The 16,198-nt window shown below is 49.0% G+C and overlaps 1 protein-coding gene across 3 annotated transcripts in view; it reads right to left on the minus strand.

The window, feature by feature from the left end:
• The window catches only part of PTPA (protein phosphatase 2 phosphatase activator), a 33,482-nt gene that overhangs the window by 15,321 nt on the left and 1,963 nt on the right, over window positions 1-16,198 (minus strand). Inside the window, exons 1-4 of one of the 3 annotated variants that reach the window (XM_038549101.1) lie at window positions 15,451-15,772; window positions 9,741-9,838; window positions 6,713-6,799; window positions 1,488-1,613 (exon numbers count right to left, since the gene is read on the minus strand). In XM_038549101.1, the coding sequence (XP_038405029.1) occupies window positions 1,488-1,613; window positions 6,713-6,799; window positions 9,741-9,838; window positions 15,451-15,481 (342 nt within the window). In that variant the 5' untranslated portion in view covers window positions 15,482-15,772. Of the gene's footprint in view, window positions 1-1,487; window positions 1,614-6,712; window positions 6,800-9,740; window positions 9,839-15,450; window positions 15,776-16,198 lie in introns of those variants that run through there. The other 2 variants (XM_038549103.1, XM_038549102.1) reach the window with 2 other exon arrangements.

The following is a 16,198-nucleotide window of genomic DNA, read 5'->3' on the forward strand; positions in this document are numbered from 1 at the left end:
GCCCTCAACTGAAATGTTCATCAGCAACAGACCATGGTGTGGTTAGGTGCTGAAACACCACACCACAATGAAAAAACTCAGCTGCTCCACACAACATGGGTGACTCGCAGAGACAGAACACTGAGCAAAAGAAGTCAGACATTTATAAGAAATTCAAAAACAGGTAGCACTTATCTATGGGATAGAACTTAGAAGAGTCTGGAGGTGGATATCGCCTCAAAAGGGGAACAAGGGTCCCGCTAGAGTACTGGAGTGTTTTAGAGCTTGATACAGGTGGTGGTACAAGGGTCAAGACCTACGTTAAGGTCCATCAAGCTGTATAGGTATGTTGTGTTCACTTTCCTGTAAGTTAGAACTCAATAAAAATCTTAAAAAGAAAAAAACAAACAAACAAACAAAAAAAAAACATGTACCCTCTTAAGATTCCAGGGGCAGCCCCAGACTGCTTTTAGGCAGGGCAGCATTTTGCTGGGTCCTTGGGACTCCCCTCTGCTCCAGGCAAAAACACGAGGTCAGAGAAATGAGGACTCAAGTTGCTTTAGGTTCAGTCTATGGACACCTGGCAGGAAAATCTCCTAGAGACCTGAGGAAAATCTGGATTCCCAGGCCTTACCCTAGACCTACAGGACTCTGATCCTGCATTTTTATTTTTTGTTTGCTTTGAACAGGTATCACTGTGATAGGATTCAAAAATAAACACATTAACAAAATTAAAACGCACTGAATTCTACTTAAGAAACCAATATTGCACTAAATGTTAACTACCTGAAATTGAAATAAAAATTAGTAATTTGAAAAATCAAGAGAAAAGAAGTACAATACTAAATTCTCTGGGATTTGCCAAGAAAATATCAAAAAGTAAAAAAGCAAATAATTACACATATTACAAAAGGGATGCATTGAGAAGTTTCTATCCCCCATCCCACTCTCTCCTGCCCTGAGAGAAATCACAGCTTTATTAGCCTCTTGTATATCCTTCTAATGGTGTTTCTTTACACAAACTGAGCAGTTTGCGTAAACTAGGTCACCAGGAACTGATGTTTCTTTACGCAACCAGATCTTTTCATTTTTCCCTCCTTCCTACCAAGAAGTAGCTCACCATATGTGTCAGACCGACCCCAGGTTCTTCTTCAACTGAATGATAAATCCCAGACTACCTCACCCCAGGCTCCAAGTAGGTCTCCTAGTCTTTCTCATAGCTGCATAGCACTCCAGGCTAGCTCTACTAGTTTATCCAACTGACCCCCTACACATGGACACTTGGGACATTTGAATCTGTAGCTAATGCAAACGATGACCTAATTAACAGCCCTGTGCAGAGGACTGGGCATCCACAGTGGTGGTTCCCAGAAGATGACGGGGGCAGAGGGTAAATACATTGGTACTTTTGGTAAGTGGAATTTAACAAACTCCCCAGAGATGCTGAGATACCTGAAAGCTCCTGCACCCCTGGCCCAGTCCCCAAGTATGTCCTGTGACAGCCTCACCTCGTCGAGTTTGGCATACCAGGTCCTGTAGGCCTTGTTCCCAAATCGAGAGGGCTGGTCCACCGGAGGGATCTCATCAATCCACCTGTCCAGTGTGTTGAGGAGTGCGACCAGTTTCTCAATGGCCTATAATAGGTAAAGTAGAGGGGACAAGCCACAATGACGAGTGGCCCCCAGCTAGAGCCACAAAGGGAAGTCTCACCTGCAGCTGGACAACGACCCCTAGGCATGGCATTAAGTGGTAAGTGTTGGGGAGATCACACACTCCTACAGGATGGAGTTTTTAAATCCAACTGTCTGCCCCGCATGGGAGCCTGTGTCTGTGTCTCTGCCTCTGTGTGTGTGTGTGTGTGTGTGTGTGTCTCATGAATAAATAAATAAATAAAATATTTTTTTAAAAAAGGGATCCCTGGGTGGCTCAGCAGTTTAGCGCCGCCTTCAGCCCAGGGCATGATCCTGGGGTCCCGGGATCAAGTTCTACATCAGGCTCCCCGCATGGGAGCCTGTGCCTGTGTCTCTGCCTCTCTCTCTCTCTCTCTCTCTGTGTCTCTCATGAATAAATAAATAAATAAAATATTAAATCCAACTGTCTGGTGGGGGGTGGGGGGGTGGCGCCTGGGTGGTTCAGGTGGTTAAGCGTCTGCCTTCAACTCGAGTCATGATCCCAGGGCCCTAGGACAGAACCCTGCATCAGGCTCCCTGCACAGCGAGGAGTCTGCTTGTCCCTCTCCCTCTGCCCCTCTACCTCATCCATGCTTACTCTCTCTCTCAAATAAATAAAATATTTAAAACACGGGTTCCAGGGCACATGCTGCCTGGTAGCCTGCCTGATTTCCTCATAAGCCTTATCCCACATCAACATGTAAACATAATTTTATGACAGCCTTTAGTAAGTCAATAGTATTTCATTGTGCCAACATACTATGATTTATTGAATCTCTGTTACATATTTGGCTTATTTCCAATTGTCCACTTCTACAAACAATCTGGGAAGTCTCTCTCCTTCAGCAGAACCACTGGGTCAGAGGTCCAAACCTCTGTAATGCTTTGTTGGGCTGCAGTTTCAGGGAGCCCGTCTCCCTACACCTTTCCCACAGCAGGCAGAAACCAAGACACGGAATTGGTGCCACAGGCCAGGGCAGCATTAGCACACAGAATGTTACTCAATGAGGAGATCAGGTGAAGCTGACTATCCAAAACACAGGTCTGGAAGGGCAGCTAGAAAAGGGCTCCTTCTGGGTGTGGCTTGTAAAAAAAAAAAAAAAATAGGCCAGAATGAAAGGCTAGCAGAGGGTGTTTAGAGGCAGGCAGCCCTGGGAAAGAAGACCTTGCCAGGAAGCAGGTCTTGCTTGTGTCCACTAGGCACCAAGAGCACAGAGAGAGACTTCCAGAAACCCCTGATACTGGGTAGGACCAGGGTAGTGCCCACATGAAAAGTTCTGAGGAGGAAGGCAAGGCTCAGTCAGGTCCACTGCTGCATTGCACAGGCTCTGGAGAGGGGCAGTCAGAGAGCTCTGGGAGAGGGAACGCGGACTTGAGCTAATGGAGTATCTGTCAACCAGTGCCCATCCTCCCCAGTCCCCCTCAACACCCCTCCACCCCCACACAGCTCCAGGAGGTACAAATCACTGCAGGCCAAGTAAACAGCACCCCCTGGCATTATACAACGTGACAGTGGCCTGAAGGATGCCATCCCCCACCTCCTCTCTCAGGAAAAGTTACCTGTAAGAGGGGAAACTCCCTTTATACCTGGCTGAGGCAGAGGGCCAGGGTGACATAAAGCTGCCCAGCTGTAATGTGTGAGAAAGTGCTTCCAGAGCCCAGCTTTGTGAAGAACTAGGTCACCAGGACCTGATAAGAACAGAGCAAACCTGACCGCATGCTGCAACCAGGACTCGGGAGTGATGAGGTGGTAATCTGGCCCCAAGAAGTACCAGCCAGGCCCGATTCCCGGGCCATCTCCGTCCTGGGCCAGGGCTGAAGGGGATAAAGAAGGTGCTGGAAGGCTATGGAAGCCAGGCCCCAGCTGCCAGCTCAGCTGGGGCAATGAATAATTAAAAGGCTCCTCGCTCCTCTTTCTGGAAAGGGCTTTCAGAATGCAGGGGCTGCCTCTATTTCTGACTGGCTGGGCCAGAGGGGCTGTGAGCCAGAACCCTCAGGAAGCACAAATAATAATTTGAACTACCCTCCTGCTTCCTCACCCAGGGCTTCCTCTTGGACTTCATGGACCAATAAAATTTTCTCTAAAACATTACTTGCCAGTGTTTTTTTTTCTTTGCTACCAACTTAAATATCAAACAAGAATAAAAAATAATAATCCTTTTTTCTTTAATGACTTTATTTATTTATTCTTGAGAGACATAGAGAGAGGCAGAGACACAGGCAGAGAGAAAAGCAGGCTCCATGCAGGGACCCTGATGCGGGACTCGATCCCAGGACTCAGGGATCACGCCCTGAGCCAAAGGCAGATGCTCAACCACCACTGAACCACCCAGGTGTCCCTAATCCTCTTTTCTACTCACATTTTGCAAAACTCAAAAAAACCCTGAAGATTAGGACAGACATAATCTCAAACTGAAGGAGAGCCTTCTAAACATGGGTCTAGACAGTCTCACCAGATTGCCCTTGCTTGCTCCCTTCGCTGCTGCTGGTCTGGAAGCTGCCACCTAAGGCAGCTCCATCTGCCCTCTCCCCAGCTGCCAACCCTGTGGGAGGAGGAAGGACTAAGAGGAAACAGGCGCCCCCAGCAGCTGTGCCGAGGGGGCCCCCCTCACATCCGTGGGCTGAGACCACATGCTGTCAGTCGTGCCTTCTGCTGCCCTGCCAGCTGTGGGCAGAAGCTGGAAGACCTCTGGAGACCAAATTAGTCACCTCTGCCCACCAAGTGATTGCCCTGGCACTGGGATGAAGCCTAGTTCAGGAAGAGCCCCCAGCTGAAGCAATCACACCACTACTAGAGGTTAGAACTGAAAAATAGCTAATGATAAGAGCTAATGTGCCAGGCACTGTGCTAACATCCCTATGTGTGGGATTCCCACTGAATCCTCCCCAGGGGCCATGAGTCGGTCTGTTGGCTCTTCCACTCATAGATGAAGAGATAGAGGGTCAGAGGGGACAAAGCCACTCAGCTTGGAAGGGAGAGGTTATCAAAACCCAGTCAGCCTGACTCCAGAACCCAAGCACTTAACCATGCTACAATCCTGCCAGAAGAACAACTCCTGAGCTAAGACAACACCTGGCTGGCGTGGAGTCTTACCATCAAAGCGTGAGGGTCAATTATGGGACCTGAGAGGGATTTGGAGGCTCAGGATCTGCTGGGGTAATTAGAACATCCCCCTATAATTAGCCTACCCCCACCACTCCCTGCCCCCTGAGCACAGCCCAGCTTCCCTCATCACACACTCAAGGACAAGCCCTCTCCTCTCTCAACCCACAAACTCAGTGGTGGACCAGCTCCCAAGAGAAGGAGGTCTATCCCCAGCACAGGCCCGGCTCCCCTCTGGTGACAGAACAAGACCTCAGCCTCCCACCAGCCAGTTAGGGCCCAGGAAGAGGCAGCTCTCTGGGACGGGGTAGGGAATGGGGGATGGGTGGGAGGGGGGAGGGAAGGCAGCGGGGCAGGGGCTTTGATATGAGCATTGCCCTGCTAGCCTCAGGACAGGTGGAAAGACCAAGCCACAACTGGGTCAGGCCTTACCCGACAGGGTGAGATAAGGCACTGAGAGGCAGCTCAGGCCCTGGTGTCTGAGATAAGAGTCTCAAGATGACTGTGGGCCAACTAGGATAAGAACCCAAGAAGCCACTGGAGGCCTGGGACCTAGCCCTAGGAGGTGGCACCCAGTAAGAGCAAACAGCCTGCAAGCCCACACCACCCCCCACAGCTCTTGTCCTCTCCGCAAACCACCTGTCTCTGAAACAGCAGCCAGAGAGTGCCCACCCTGCAGTGCATGCGCTAAACTCAGTATTCCCACTTCCAGGAATGATTCCTTAGGAAAGAGCATCCACAGGGATGGCTGGGTAGCCAGTGGTTGAGCATCTGCCTTCAGCTCAGGGCGATCCTGGAGTCCTGGGATGGAGTCCCACTTCAGGTTCCCCACAGGGAGTCTGCTTCTTCCTCTGCCCATGTCTCTGTCTCTCTCTGTATCTCTCATGAATAAATAGCACCTTTAAAAAAAATGTCTTTAAAAAAGGAAAGTGTATCCACAGATCTATATGTAAGGATGTTCAGAGCACCAATATTTAGGGACACAATCTCAAAGTCCACAGTCAGGGGCTGTTTAAACAATGAGGGTGGGCTCAATGAGACAGCCATTTACATAGTGAGGGGCAACAGGAGAGGAGGGGCTCACATGGCAGGTCTGGCTGGCATTCCCAAAACTGTTCCCAGGGCCACCCCAGGGAGGTGGGTAGAGGGAGAAAATCGGGAGAGGTCAGCTTTTTGTAAATACACTTCTATTACTGTTCCCTTTGGTGAGCACACTTACTTCGTTTGTGATCTTTTTTCATCTAAAAAGTTACATAAAAACACCAGTTAGCAAAAATGCAGGCTGTAAGATGTGTACTTCCCTTGATCCCAATTTTATAAATTTCTATCTATTCACAGATTGAGGAAAAGGAAAAGATTAGAAATACAAACACTGGAGATCCCTGGGTGGCTCAACATTTTAGCGCTGCCTTCAGTCCAGGGTGTGATCCTGGAATCCTGGGAACAAGTCCCACATCGGCTCCCTGCATGGAGCCTGCTTCTCCCTCTGCCTGTGTCTCTGCCTCTCTCTCTGTCTGTGCTCTCATGAATGAATGAATGAATGAATGAATGAATGAATAAATAAATAAAATATTAAAAAAAAAAAAACAAAGAAAGAAATACAAACACCAAGAGGCACCTGGGTGGCTCAGTAGGTTGAGCGTCTGACTTTTGGTTTTGGCTCCAGTCTTTGGGTCCTGGGATCGAGCCCCACCAGGATCGCACTACTATATCAGACTCTGCTCAGTGTGGAGTCTGCTTGTCCCTCTCCCTCCCCTTACTCATGCAGGCTCTCCCCACTTCAAATAATAAATATTTTTAAATAAAAAAAAAAGAAATAAAAACACCAAAATGTCAACTGCACATGTCCTTGGGCAGTCTTATTTTCTGCCCTGGCGTGTTGTGGGCAACAAGCACATGTGATTCTCCATAGCTATTCTGGGAAAGGCTCTTCGGCGGCAGGTTCCCTGCCTGTGCCTACCTCAGAGACTTTGTACTCAAAGGTCAGCTTCTTTCCCTTCACACCTTCATTGAGGGTGAGGATGAATCCGATGTAGTCAGCGTATGCCTACCAAATAAAGTGGGGAGCGGGGAGGGAGAGGAATGTCAGACCCCTGACCCTCCACCCCCCTACCCAGCCCCCAGCTCCATCCAGTTGCCAAAGAGCTCCAAGCTGTCCCCTGGTCCCCAGCCTGTCACCAAGGGAAGCAGAATGATAATGCCAAATACCCCACCCGTACCCTCCATCCTTAACAGCTGGCAAGTCAATGACCATGATTACACCTGGATCCTCAGCCAGAACATGCTCATTACTACCACCAGGAGCTCCTTTACACAACCCCACAAGGTAAACACTCACTGTCCTCATTTTATAGATGAGGAAACCAAGGCTTCACTTCAGGAGAGGTGACTTGCCCAAGGTCTCCTAAGACCAAGATCTCATTAGATATGGAGCTAGGACCCCACAAGTCCTACAATTATACTACACCACCAGGAGTTCAAGGAATTCCACAAGGGTTCCTCCCCTAGTAGTCTTCCAGATGTTTCCCCCCACCAGACAGGCCAGGATATCAGACTGTAGTGCAGCCCGTCTGCTTCCTGGAGAAGAAACAGTTTTCTGCCCACGGTCAGGTGTGCCAGCACACCCATCCCTGGCTTCCAATTAGGCACTGTCTTCTCTGCTGGGCTAGGGTTACAGCCAGCACATGGGTAAGAAAACAGTGAGGTGCAGGCCTCTGGAGAAGTAGTCCCAGGAGCAAATGACTTCTGTTTGGTCTCATTTCTTTTCCATCTTGGCTGCCTCTCAATCTCTTCCTTCCTCTCCTTATCCAAGCTTTAGAGATGGCAGCAGCAGCCACAGCAAGCCCTGACAACTGACCATCCAGCATCTAGAAAGGAACATTTCCTGTACCAGGACCTTCCTACAGCCTGTGGAATGGAAATGAGGGGTCACAGGGCAGGTCTGAGCCTTCGTCCTGCCTGCGGCCAGTGATCACAGTCATTCTTACAAATTACACCGGATGCAAAGACAGAAAGCAGCAAGGGGCAGTGTCCTTGCTCCCACACAGGCCCGAGTCTCTTGGTGACTAAAGCTCAGGCCATTCTTATAAACATACCTGTCTCCACCAATGCCACCATCCTCATCCCTGTAACAGTAACAACCATGCCTGCAGGTCAGTACCCCTCATGAATGCTTAGTGCTGGGTCAGGTGCTTTTTGGACTTTGAGTCCTTTAAGCCTCCAAACAACTCATTTTTCGTAGAAGAAACAGACTTGGCTAGCTTAGGCACATTACCTAAGTTACAAGAAGAGGAAATGGCAACCCTGGGCTTCAAGCTTTGATCTCTCTGACCCTAAGTCCATCCTCTTGCTGCACTCTGCTGCCTAATCAAACTGTGTGAACCATGGCACAGAGTCACTTGTGAAGTCACACACTTGAGTGGTGAGCTTTAGAGCAAGCGAAAGGCTTCTACCCAAGATTGTTCAACAATACTCCATTAGAAGAACTAACCAACGTTTCCCAAAAAATGTTGGCACCTACGAAGGGCCAGATAGTAACTATTTTAGGCTCAGCAGACCATAAAGTCTGGTTTACAAATTCTCAACACTGCCAGTAAGAGCGAAAGCAGCCATGGACAATACATAAACAAATGAACCTTGCTGTGTTCCAATAAAACTTTATTTACAAAAACAGACAGAGGTCCAGATTAGGTAAGAAGACAGTAATTTGCTGACCTATGGCCTAGAGCATGGTGGCTCAACCCATGGCTATCTAGAGACAGAAGACCTGGGCGTGAATCTTGAATCTCATCCCAACCACTTGCTAATGCTACCATCTTGCTAAATTTCTTTATCTCCTGGTCTCACTTTTCTCACCTTCAAAATGGAGATGAACACTGAGTCCACTTCCCAGAGTTTTTGTGAGGATTAAATGAGCTAAAAAATACCTGGCACATCATAAACACATCCTCTTTGGAAAACACCCAGGGGGAAAGCAAAGAACTAAAGCCATATTTGTATTCAGCAATACTGTAGGTTCAAGGCAGACTCAGGGTTCTCAACCCAAGTGATTTAGCTCCCAGGTGACTTCTGACAGTGTCTGGAGACACTTTTGGTTGTTAATAACTGGGGGGAGGGGTGCTGTTGGCATCTAGCAGGTAGAAGACACAGAAGTTACTAAACATCCTACAATACACGGGACAGCCCCCTACCACAAAGAATTATCTACTCCCAAATGTCAACAGTGCTAAGGTTTAGAAACCCTGAGGTAGAGCAACCAAGATGATGAAAGGAGTCAAACTGTGTCCTCTGAGCAGCTGTGGGGACTAAGGTGTTTATCCTGGTGAAGATCTAGGGGGAGAATATAACTCAGAAAAGTCACGATAACCATCGGCAAATATTTAGAAGGCAGGCTTATGAAAGAGGAGCCAGAAAAGCTTACATGGCCCCAAGGAAGGACAAGCCACGGCAAATGCAGGGTGTGGGCTCAGTGTAAGCACAGCAGACTCCCCCCACAGAGAATGAGCCCTTCTGTACCAGTGACTCTCCCCACCCCAGCTGAGCAGACCAGGGGTGGGCACCTGGCTGTAGCTGGGACCAAGGCTTTCCCTGGGGATTTGAAATTGGCTTTCTTTTTCTTAGTCCCAATCTTTCCACAGCCTGTGCCAGAAGCCCAGGAGGTAGAAGCTCTTCTTTTCTGCCCACCATTGGACTGAACAGCACAGAAAGCTGGTCAGCACTTCCTCTTGCTCCTAGGTCCCAGTTCCCAGCCACCTTCCTGGCCTAGGTTTCAATAAGATAGATAACCTCCTCTCACTTAGATATGCTGACTCCCAGACTGGCTGTAACTTCTCCCCGTGAGAGAGAACAGCTGGCTCCCCCGTCATCTCTCTCCCCAGGTTCTAACAGCTCTGGTTCCAAGAGCAAGAAAGGTCAGGAGCTCATGGTCTCTGAAAAAGCCCAAGTTCTTCATCCCAGCTCTGGCTCAATACTGCAGACACCACGGGTACCTGAGAACGCTTCCATTTGCCCATGTCTGGAACTGTGTGGATCTCCTTTTTCGGAATGATGAAGTTCTGAGTGGCTGGAGGGATATCCTCCGAGGAATCTTGACAAAGAAAGTGAAAAAGCAAACAGATAAATAGAATCTTCCCCTCAACCCAACTTCCTCCCTTCCTCTCTCACATACATACACACACACACACACACACACACACACACACACTCGTTTAAACCAAGACTCTAATCCCCAGTCCCTAGGGTAAACCAGACACGTACTCCCAGGACAGAGTAATGGCTTGTTAAAGCCAACCCCACCAGCCTCCTGTCTTTCCTTCAGCAGCACAGACTGGCCATACTCATGATCCCCTCAACAACTACAGGTTCAGTGGCGCCACATGCCTTCACCTCCTGGTCCCTCACCAGAGAATGGTCAGAAAAATAAAACCAATTTGACCTTTTAGACAGAAGCAGGCAATTCAAAGAAGGGGGAAGAAAATACAATTGGCCACCACCAACATTTGAAAAAGATTGCCAACCTCTGAATAAGCAAAGTAATGTAAATGAGACGGCTCTTCCAAATCAGGGTGGCAGATTAAAACCATCTGGCATGGAAAAATAAAAAAAAAAACCATCTGGCATGGACTGGTGAAGAGGAAGCAGGAATTCTCCAGCACTGCAGGTGGAAGTCTTGGTAGAATCTGCTAAGGCAATTCAGCACTGACTTTTGAAGCAAAAACCACACAGACCCATTGAGCCAACAGTTCTACTTGTAGGCATCAAGCCTTCACGTGCTCACAGAAATACACAAAGATGCATATAAGGGCACTTACTGCATGGAAAAAGGAAACAGCCCATATATCAATTGATAAGGCAATGGGTAAATAATAATATGGCCCATATAATGGAAATCTTCAGCTTTTTAAAAGAATAAAACCTAAACTATTGACATAAGAAAACAGCCCAGATATTAGTAAACGAAGAGAGAAAATTAAGCTACGTTATATACAATATAATCTCATTATTGCAAAAATAGCTATGCATACTGTATAAATAACATGTATCTAACAGCACGTACATTGGAAAAATCTGAAGGATTAACCCCAAAGTTAGTTAATAGTTATCTTGAGGAGGTAAGATTTATAAGGGACTTCCATTTCTAAGCTACAAATTGCTATTAAGAACTAGCATACAGTATGGGGTGCTGGGTGGCTCAGTCAGTTAAGCACCTAACTCTTGATTTCAGCTCAGGTCATGATCTCATAATCTCAGGGATCATGAGATGGAGCCCCACGTTGGGCTCTGCACTGAAAATGTGGAGCCTGCCTAAGATTCTCTCTCCCTCTCCCCTCCTCCCACTTTGAGCTCTCTCTCTTAAAAAAAAAAAAAAAAAAAAATTAGCATTCAGTACTTTCGTAATCAGAAAAAAAAAAAAAAAAACTATTTTCTGTATTCAGAAGTTGAGGAAAGGAAAACACAGGGTAGTCTCATGTGCTGACCTACAGGCAAACTTCACACCAAAGCGGACTGCTTAGTATGAGTGGCCTCTCTAGCCAAAAATATCTGGTCCACACTGCAGGATTCCCTTTACTCTGACACTGGAAATACAAGCCCTCAGTCTCTTCTCTGTAATTCCAAAATCCAGAAACTTCTAAAAAGTCAAAGTTCTTAAAATAAGTTTGGCACAAATTCATTTGATACAAAAGTTAAACCTAAACCAACATGAGGACATTTACAGGCTTTGCAGATCCCTCATTAGGAATTTAGGTTTTGTTGCAGAAGTGGGTTTATTTTGTTTTGTTTTTGTTTTTGTTTTTTGCAGAAGTATTTTTATTTGATTGTGGGGTGCTGCTTTCTGAAATCTGAGAAACTCTGAATTCTAAAATACACCTGACCCCAAGGGTCTTGGATAGGGGCTGTGCCTGAATCTACTATTGAAGTTCTGTTGGGGCAGCCCTGGTGGCACAGCAGTTTAGCGCTGCCTGCAGCCCGGGGTGTGATCCTGAAGACCCGGGATCGAGTCCCACATCGGGCTTCCTGCATGGAGCCTGCTTCTCCCTCTACCTGTGTCTCTGCCTCTCTCTCTCTCTCTCGCTCTCTCTGAACGAATAAATAAATAAATCTTTAAAAAAAAAATGAAGTTCTGTTGTAGGGGATCCCTGGGTGGCTCGGCGGTTTGGTGCCTGCCTTTGGCCCAGGGCGCCATCCTGGAGTCCGGGATCGAGTCCCACATCGGGCTCCCGACATGGAGCCTGCTTCTCCCTCTGCCTGTGTCTCTGCCTCTCTCTCTCTCTCTATCATAAATAAATAAATATTTTTTAAAAAATGAAGTTCTGTTGTAGTAGTTAACACCTTGCTTTAAAAACACAAACTCGGGGATCCCTGGGTGGCTCAGAGATTTAGCGCCTGCCTTTGGCCCAGGGCACAATCCTGGAGTCCCGGGATCGAGTCCCACTTCAGGTTCCTGGCATGGAGCCTGCTTCTCCCTCCTCCTGTGTCTCTACCTCTCTCTCTCTCTCTCTCTCATAAATAAATCTTAAAAAAAAAAAAAAAAAAAAACTCTCAGGATGCCTGGGTGGCTCAGCAGTTTAGCGTCTGCCTTAGACTCCAGATGTGATCCCAAGATCCGGGATCGAGTTCCACATCAGGCACCTTGCAGGGAGCCTGCTTCTCCCTCTGTCTGTGTGTCTCTGCCTCTGTGTGTGTGTGTGTCTCTTATGAATAGATAAATCAAATCTCTTAAAACACACACACACACAAACTCTCCAAAGAGAGTCACTCATGACATATAATAAATCTGTCCCCCTGCTATCCTCCTAAAACCTAACTGACTTGGCTGCATGGAGAAAGGGGACAGGTGCCTAAGATGGTTCTGGAACTTGTGACAATTGGGAGATTGAAGCATTCCTGAAGAGGCCCTGAGGAAGCAGAAAGTGCTATGATACCTGGAGACCTATGGAGGAGAACAGAGAATCTGGGAGGAGAGCAAGGCAAACCTCTGCCTAATTCAGAATTCAAACCAGAGCCCAAAAACCAAATCAGAAACTCTCTTCCTCCTCCCACCTGTTCTACAAGCTCTGTTCCCAGAACCCAAAATTAAGGCCCTTACTATTAGTAAATTACTTTAAGACACTATTAATTAGGACCACCTGGGTGGCTTAGTTGGTTAAGCATCTGCCTTTGGTTCAAGTCATGATCTGTGGGGATCCAGCCTACAGAGTTCCCTGCTCAGCAGGATGTCCACTTCTTTCTTTCCCTCTGCCTCCTCCCCCTTGCTCACGCTCTGTCTCTGTCTCTCAAATAAATAAATAAAATCTTTTCTTAAAATGCTATTAAATAAAAAGTTTTATATAGGTCAGGCTGGTAACCTACCTCGTTGGGGTTTGTTTTTTAAGATTATTTATTTATTTGAGAGAGAGCAGGAGCAGGGAGGAGAGGGAGAAGCAGGCTCCCTGCTGAGTGCGGAGTCCTGACTCAGTCTCGATTCCAGGACCCTGAGATCATGACCTGAGCTGAAGGCAGACGCTTAACCGACTAAGCCACCCACATACCCCTAACCTCATTGTTTTTATGGGAAAATGTGTTCCATGTTCCAAATAATCAATTTGCAAATGATCTTTAGGAACAGAGAGCCCTTCTGTAAGTAAGTTCCCTGTCAAGAGACGGCCCTTCTGAAGTTATTTCACAGGCGGGAAGCCCTCCAAGCCAGGCCTAGTGTCAAGGGAATGGCTACCTTGTAGGAAGCACTGCAACAACCACTAATGAACATACACATGTTGTTACCAGAATATGCAATCCTCAAATCAAAGAACCAAGCCTTCAAACCTGAGACTGTGATAACTGACCCCCTCCAGCCTCAGATTCTATCTCTGACAAGGTGCCATGGGACAGGTGGATACCATACAAGCTCACAGTGTAAGATGGAAATATCTAGAGTTTTAGAGATGTTTCCTAAAACTCCCCAAATGTATAATGTAATATCATCTATCGTTTGAGAACCAGCCTACAGGTTCAACCTGTACCACCTTTTAAAAGGACGAGAGCAATCAACATTTCCTGACTACCCCCCATGCCCTATGTTTTGCCCTCGTAATCTATGGAACACATACTACAACTCTGTGGGGAAAGTATAACGTACCCATTTTCAGAGATAAGAAAGGGCTCACAGAGAATGTGATCTGCCAGGCAGAGCCAGGTCTGTACAACTCTAAAATCCAAGGTTATCACCACCACACTGAGTGAAGTGGTTCTTTCTACTTGTTCCAAAATGTCCTGTTTCAAACTGCAAAAAAGGACCACCTCTAGGGACCTGGCTCTTTCCAGCCATAGATATCTCCCTCGAGCTTTCATCTCTTTTAGTGCATGGGCTGTCTCCTCAACCACCCAACTTTGGAGAAATAATCATCTCACTGAGAATTCTGGTGGGCTTATATCTCTCACAGGCATTACCAGAACTTCCAAGGGCATAGGCACATAAGTTTTGTATTAAATGAAGTAAATGCCTGGTTTCAAAGGGCCTAAGAGTCCATACCCAGTTCTTTGTTAATCTATTTGGGAAAGGGGGGGGGGGGGTGGATGCCTTTTTTGGTCTTCATAATTTCTCCTTCCTTTTTTTTTTTTTTTTTTTTTTTTTTTATGATAGTCACAGAGAGAGAGAGAGAGAGGCAGAGACACAGGCAGAGGGAGAAGCAGGCTCCATGCACCGGGAGCCTGACGTGGGATTTGATCCTGGGTCTCCAGGATCGCGCCCTGGGCCAAAGGCAGGCGCCAAACCGCTGCGCCACCCAGGGATCCCTAATTTCTCCTTCCTGAGGCCTTTCCAGAGATCCCAAAAAACAAGACAGTTAGAAGGAATATCCAATGCTTTCAAAACATTAGCTGTGTTTGGTCAACTTACTCGCCCCATCAGGACTTTAAATTATCTAGGGTCAGTCCTTCCTAGCTCGGTGTGGGCTCAGTGATGTCAGCAAACAGCCTTCCCCTTCTCCAGGAAACAGGGCTCTATCTATATAGGCAGATCCTTTCTCTGGTACTTCCATCCCAGTTATTGGAGATGAACCAAAGTGAGGCCACGGTGCAAAGAAAAGTTACAGACGGTGATGCCAGGGAGAGACTCCTCTTGCACAACCAGCTTTTTTAAATTAGTGGTTTACACAAGCAAAGGCCGTTTCTCTCAATAAATTTTCAGCCACGGAAAGAGAACTGCACTGCCCCGCCTCCAAGAGGGAAAGAGCGTAGGTGGGCAGGGTGCAGAGGCGACTGCAAAGGGGGTGGGGGTGGGGGTGGGGGTGGGGGCGGGGGCGGGGGCGGGCCCGGCCCACAGAGCACCACCCCTCACCTCCAGGGCAAGGGCAGCCCCCAGAGTCACCTTCGCCCCCATCCCCGGCAGATTCCCCACCAGCTCCAGAGCTCACCGCAGCACGCGCAGCCCAGATGTGGAAGAGGCCTCGCCCTTGGGCCACAGCACTGCGCACCCGGCCCTTGGGCAGCCGGGGCTCCCCGAGTCCGGATGTTGCGCCCCACCCACCACCCCTTCGCAGCCCCGGGATCTAGCCCGGCCCCCCGATCCCCCCAACACGTCCTCCCCGGGGTCCAGCAGCTCCTGCCGCTCGGGCACCTCCACCTCCCGACCCCGCCGCCCCCCCGCCGCCCCCCGGTACCACACCCCTTCCCCGCCCCCGCCCCCGCGCCCCTACCCCACCCCGGCCCGGCCCGTCCTACCTGGCGGCGACTGCCGCTCACCCTCAGCCATCTTCCTCCCGCCGGGAGCCGGTCCGGATGCCTGAGGGGGTCTCACCTTTCACCCCCGGACACCCTCCCTTTCCCCGGCTCCACCAGGCGCTCAGAGCTTTCTGAAGAAAAAGAAGCACCGGCTTCTTCTTTTTTTCTTTTTCGGCTATAACCGAAAACCGAGAATTACAGTCACCCCCGTGAAGACGGCCGCCATGCTGGTGCGGGGCACTCAGGGAGCATGCCCAGCAACTGCCGGCTCGCGGCTGCGGCGCTCACCCGAGGCGGCGGCCATATTGGTGCGGGGCAGCTGGGAGCATGCGCACCAACGGCCGGCTCGCCTCCCTAGCAGCCAACGGCCCGCCGGCGGGTGGGAGGCGGCAGCCATGCTTGTGCGGGGCGCTCCCCACCTGTCATCTCTGGCCCTATCCCGGGGCACATTAGAGGACATTCCCTTGTTGACATGGCTGTGTTTTCCTGCCGCTCTGAGAGTAGCGCTCAAGGACACCAACGGGGCTGAGAGGGGTGCACACTACTGCCTCCAACGGCCTAGACAGCGTTTGGAGGTGGGAGACGGCGAGCCGGACAGCGGCCTGGGCTCGGCCCCTCCTCCTGGATTCCACAGCCCGGAGGGGATCTGGCGACCACAGACGGAGCCCTCGGCCCCGCCCCGTCCCTTCCCGCACCCTGGTCCCGCCCCGCGCTCGCAGCTAGCGGCCGGAGCCTGCAACCGGCTGGC

The sequence above is a fragment of the Canis lupus genome, chromosome 9 (genome assembly GCF_011100685.1).
Source record: "Canis lupus familiaris isolate Mischka breed German Shepherd chromosome 9, alternate assembly UU_Cfam_GSD_1.0, whole genome shotgun sequence".
Lineage (NCBI taxonomy): Eukaryota > Metazoa > Chordata > Mammalia > Carnivora > Canidae > Canis > Canis lupus.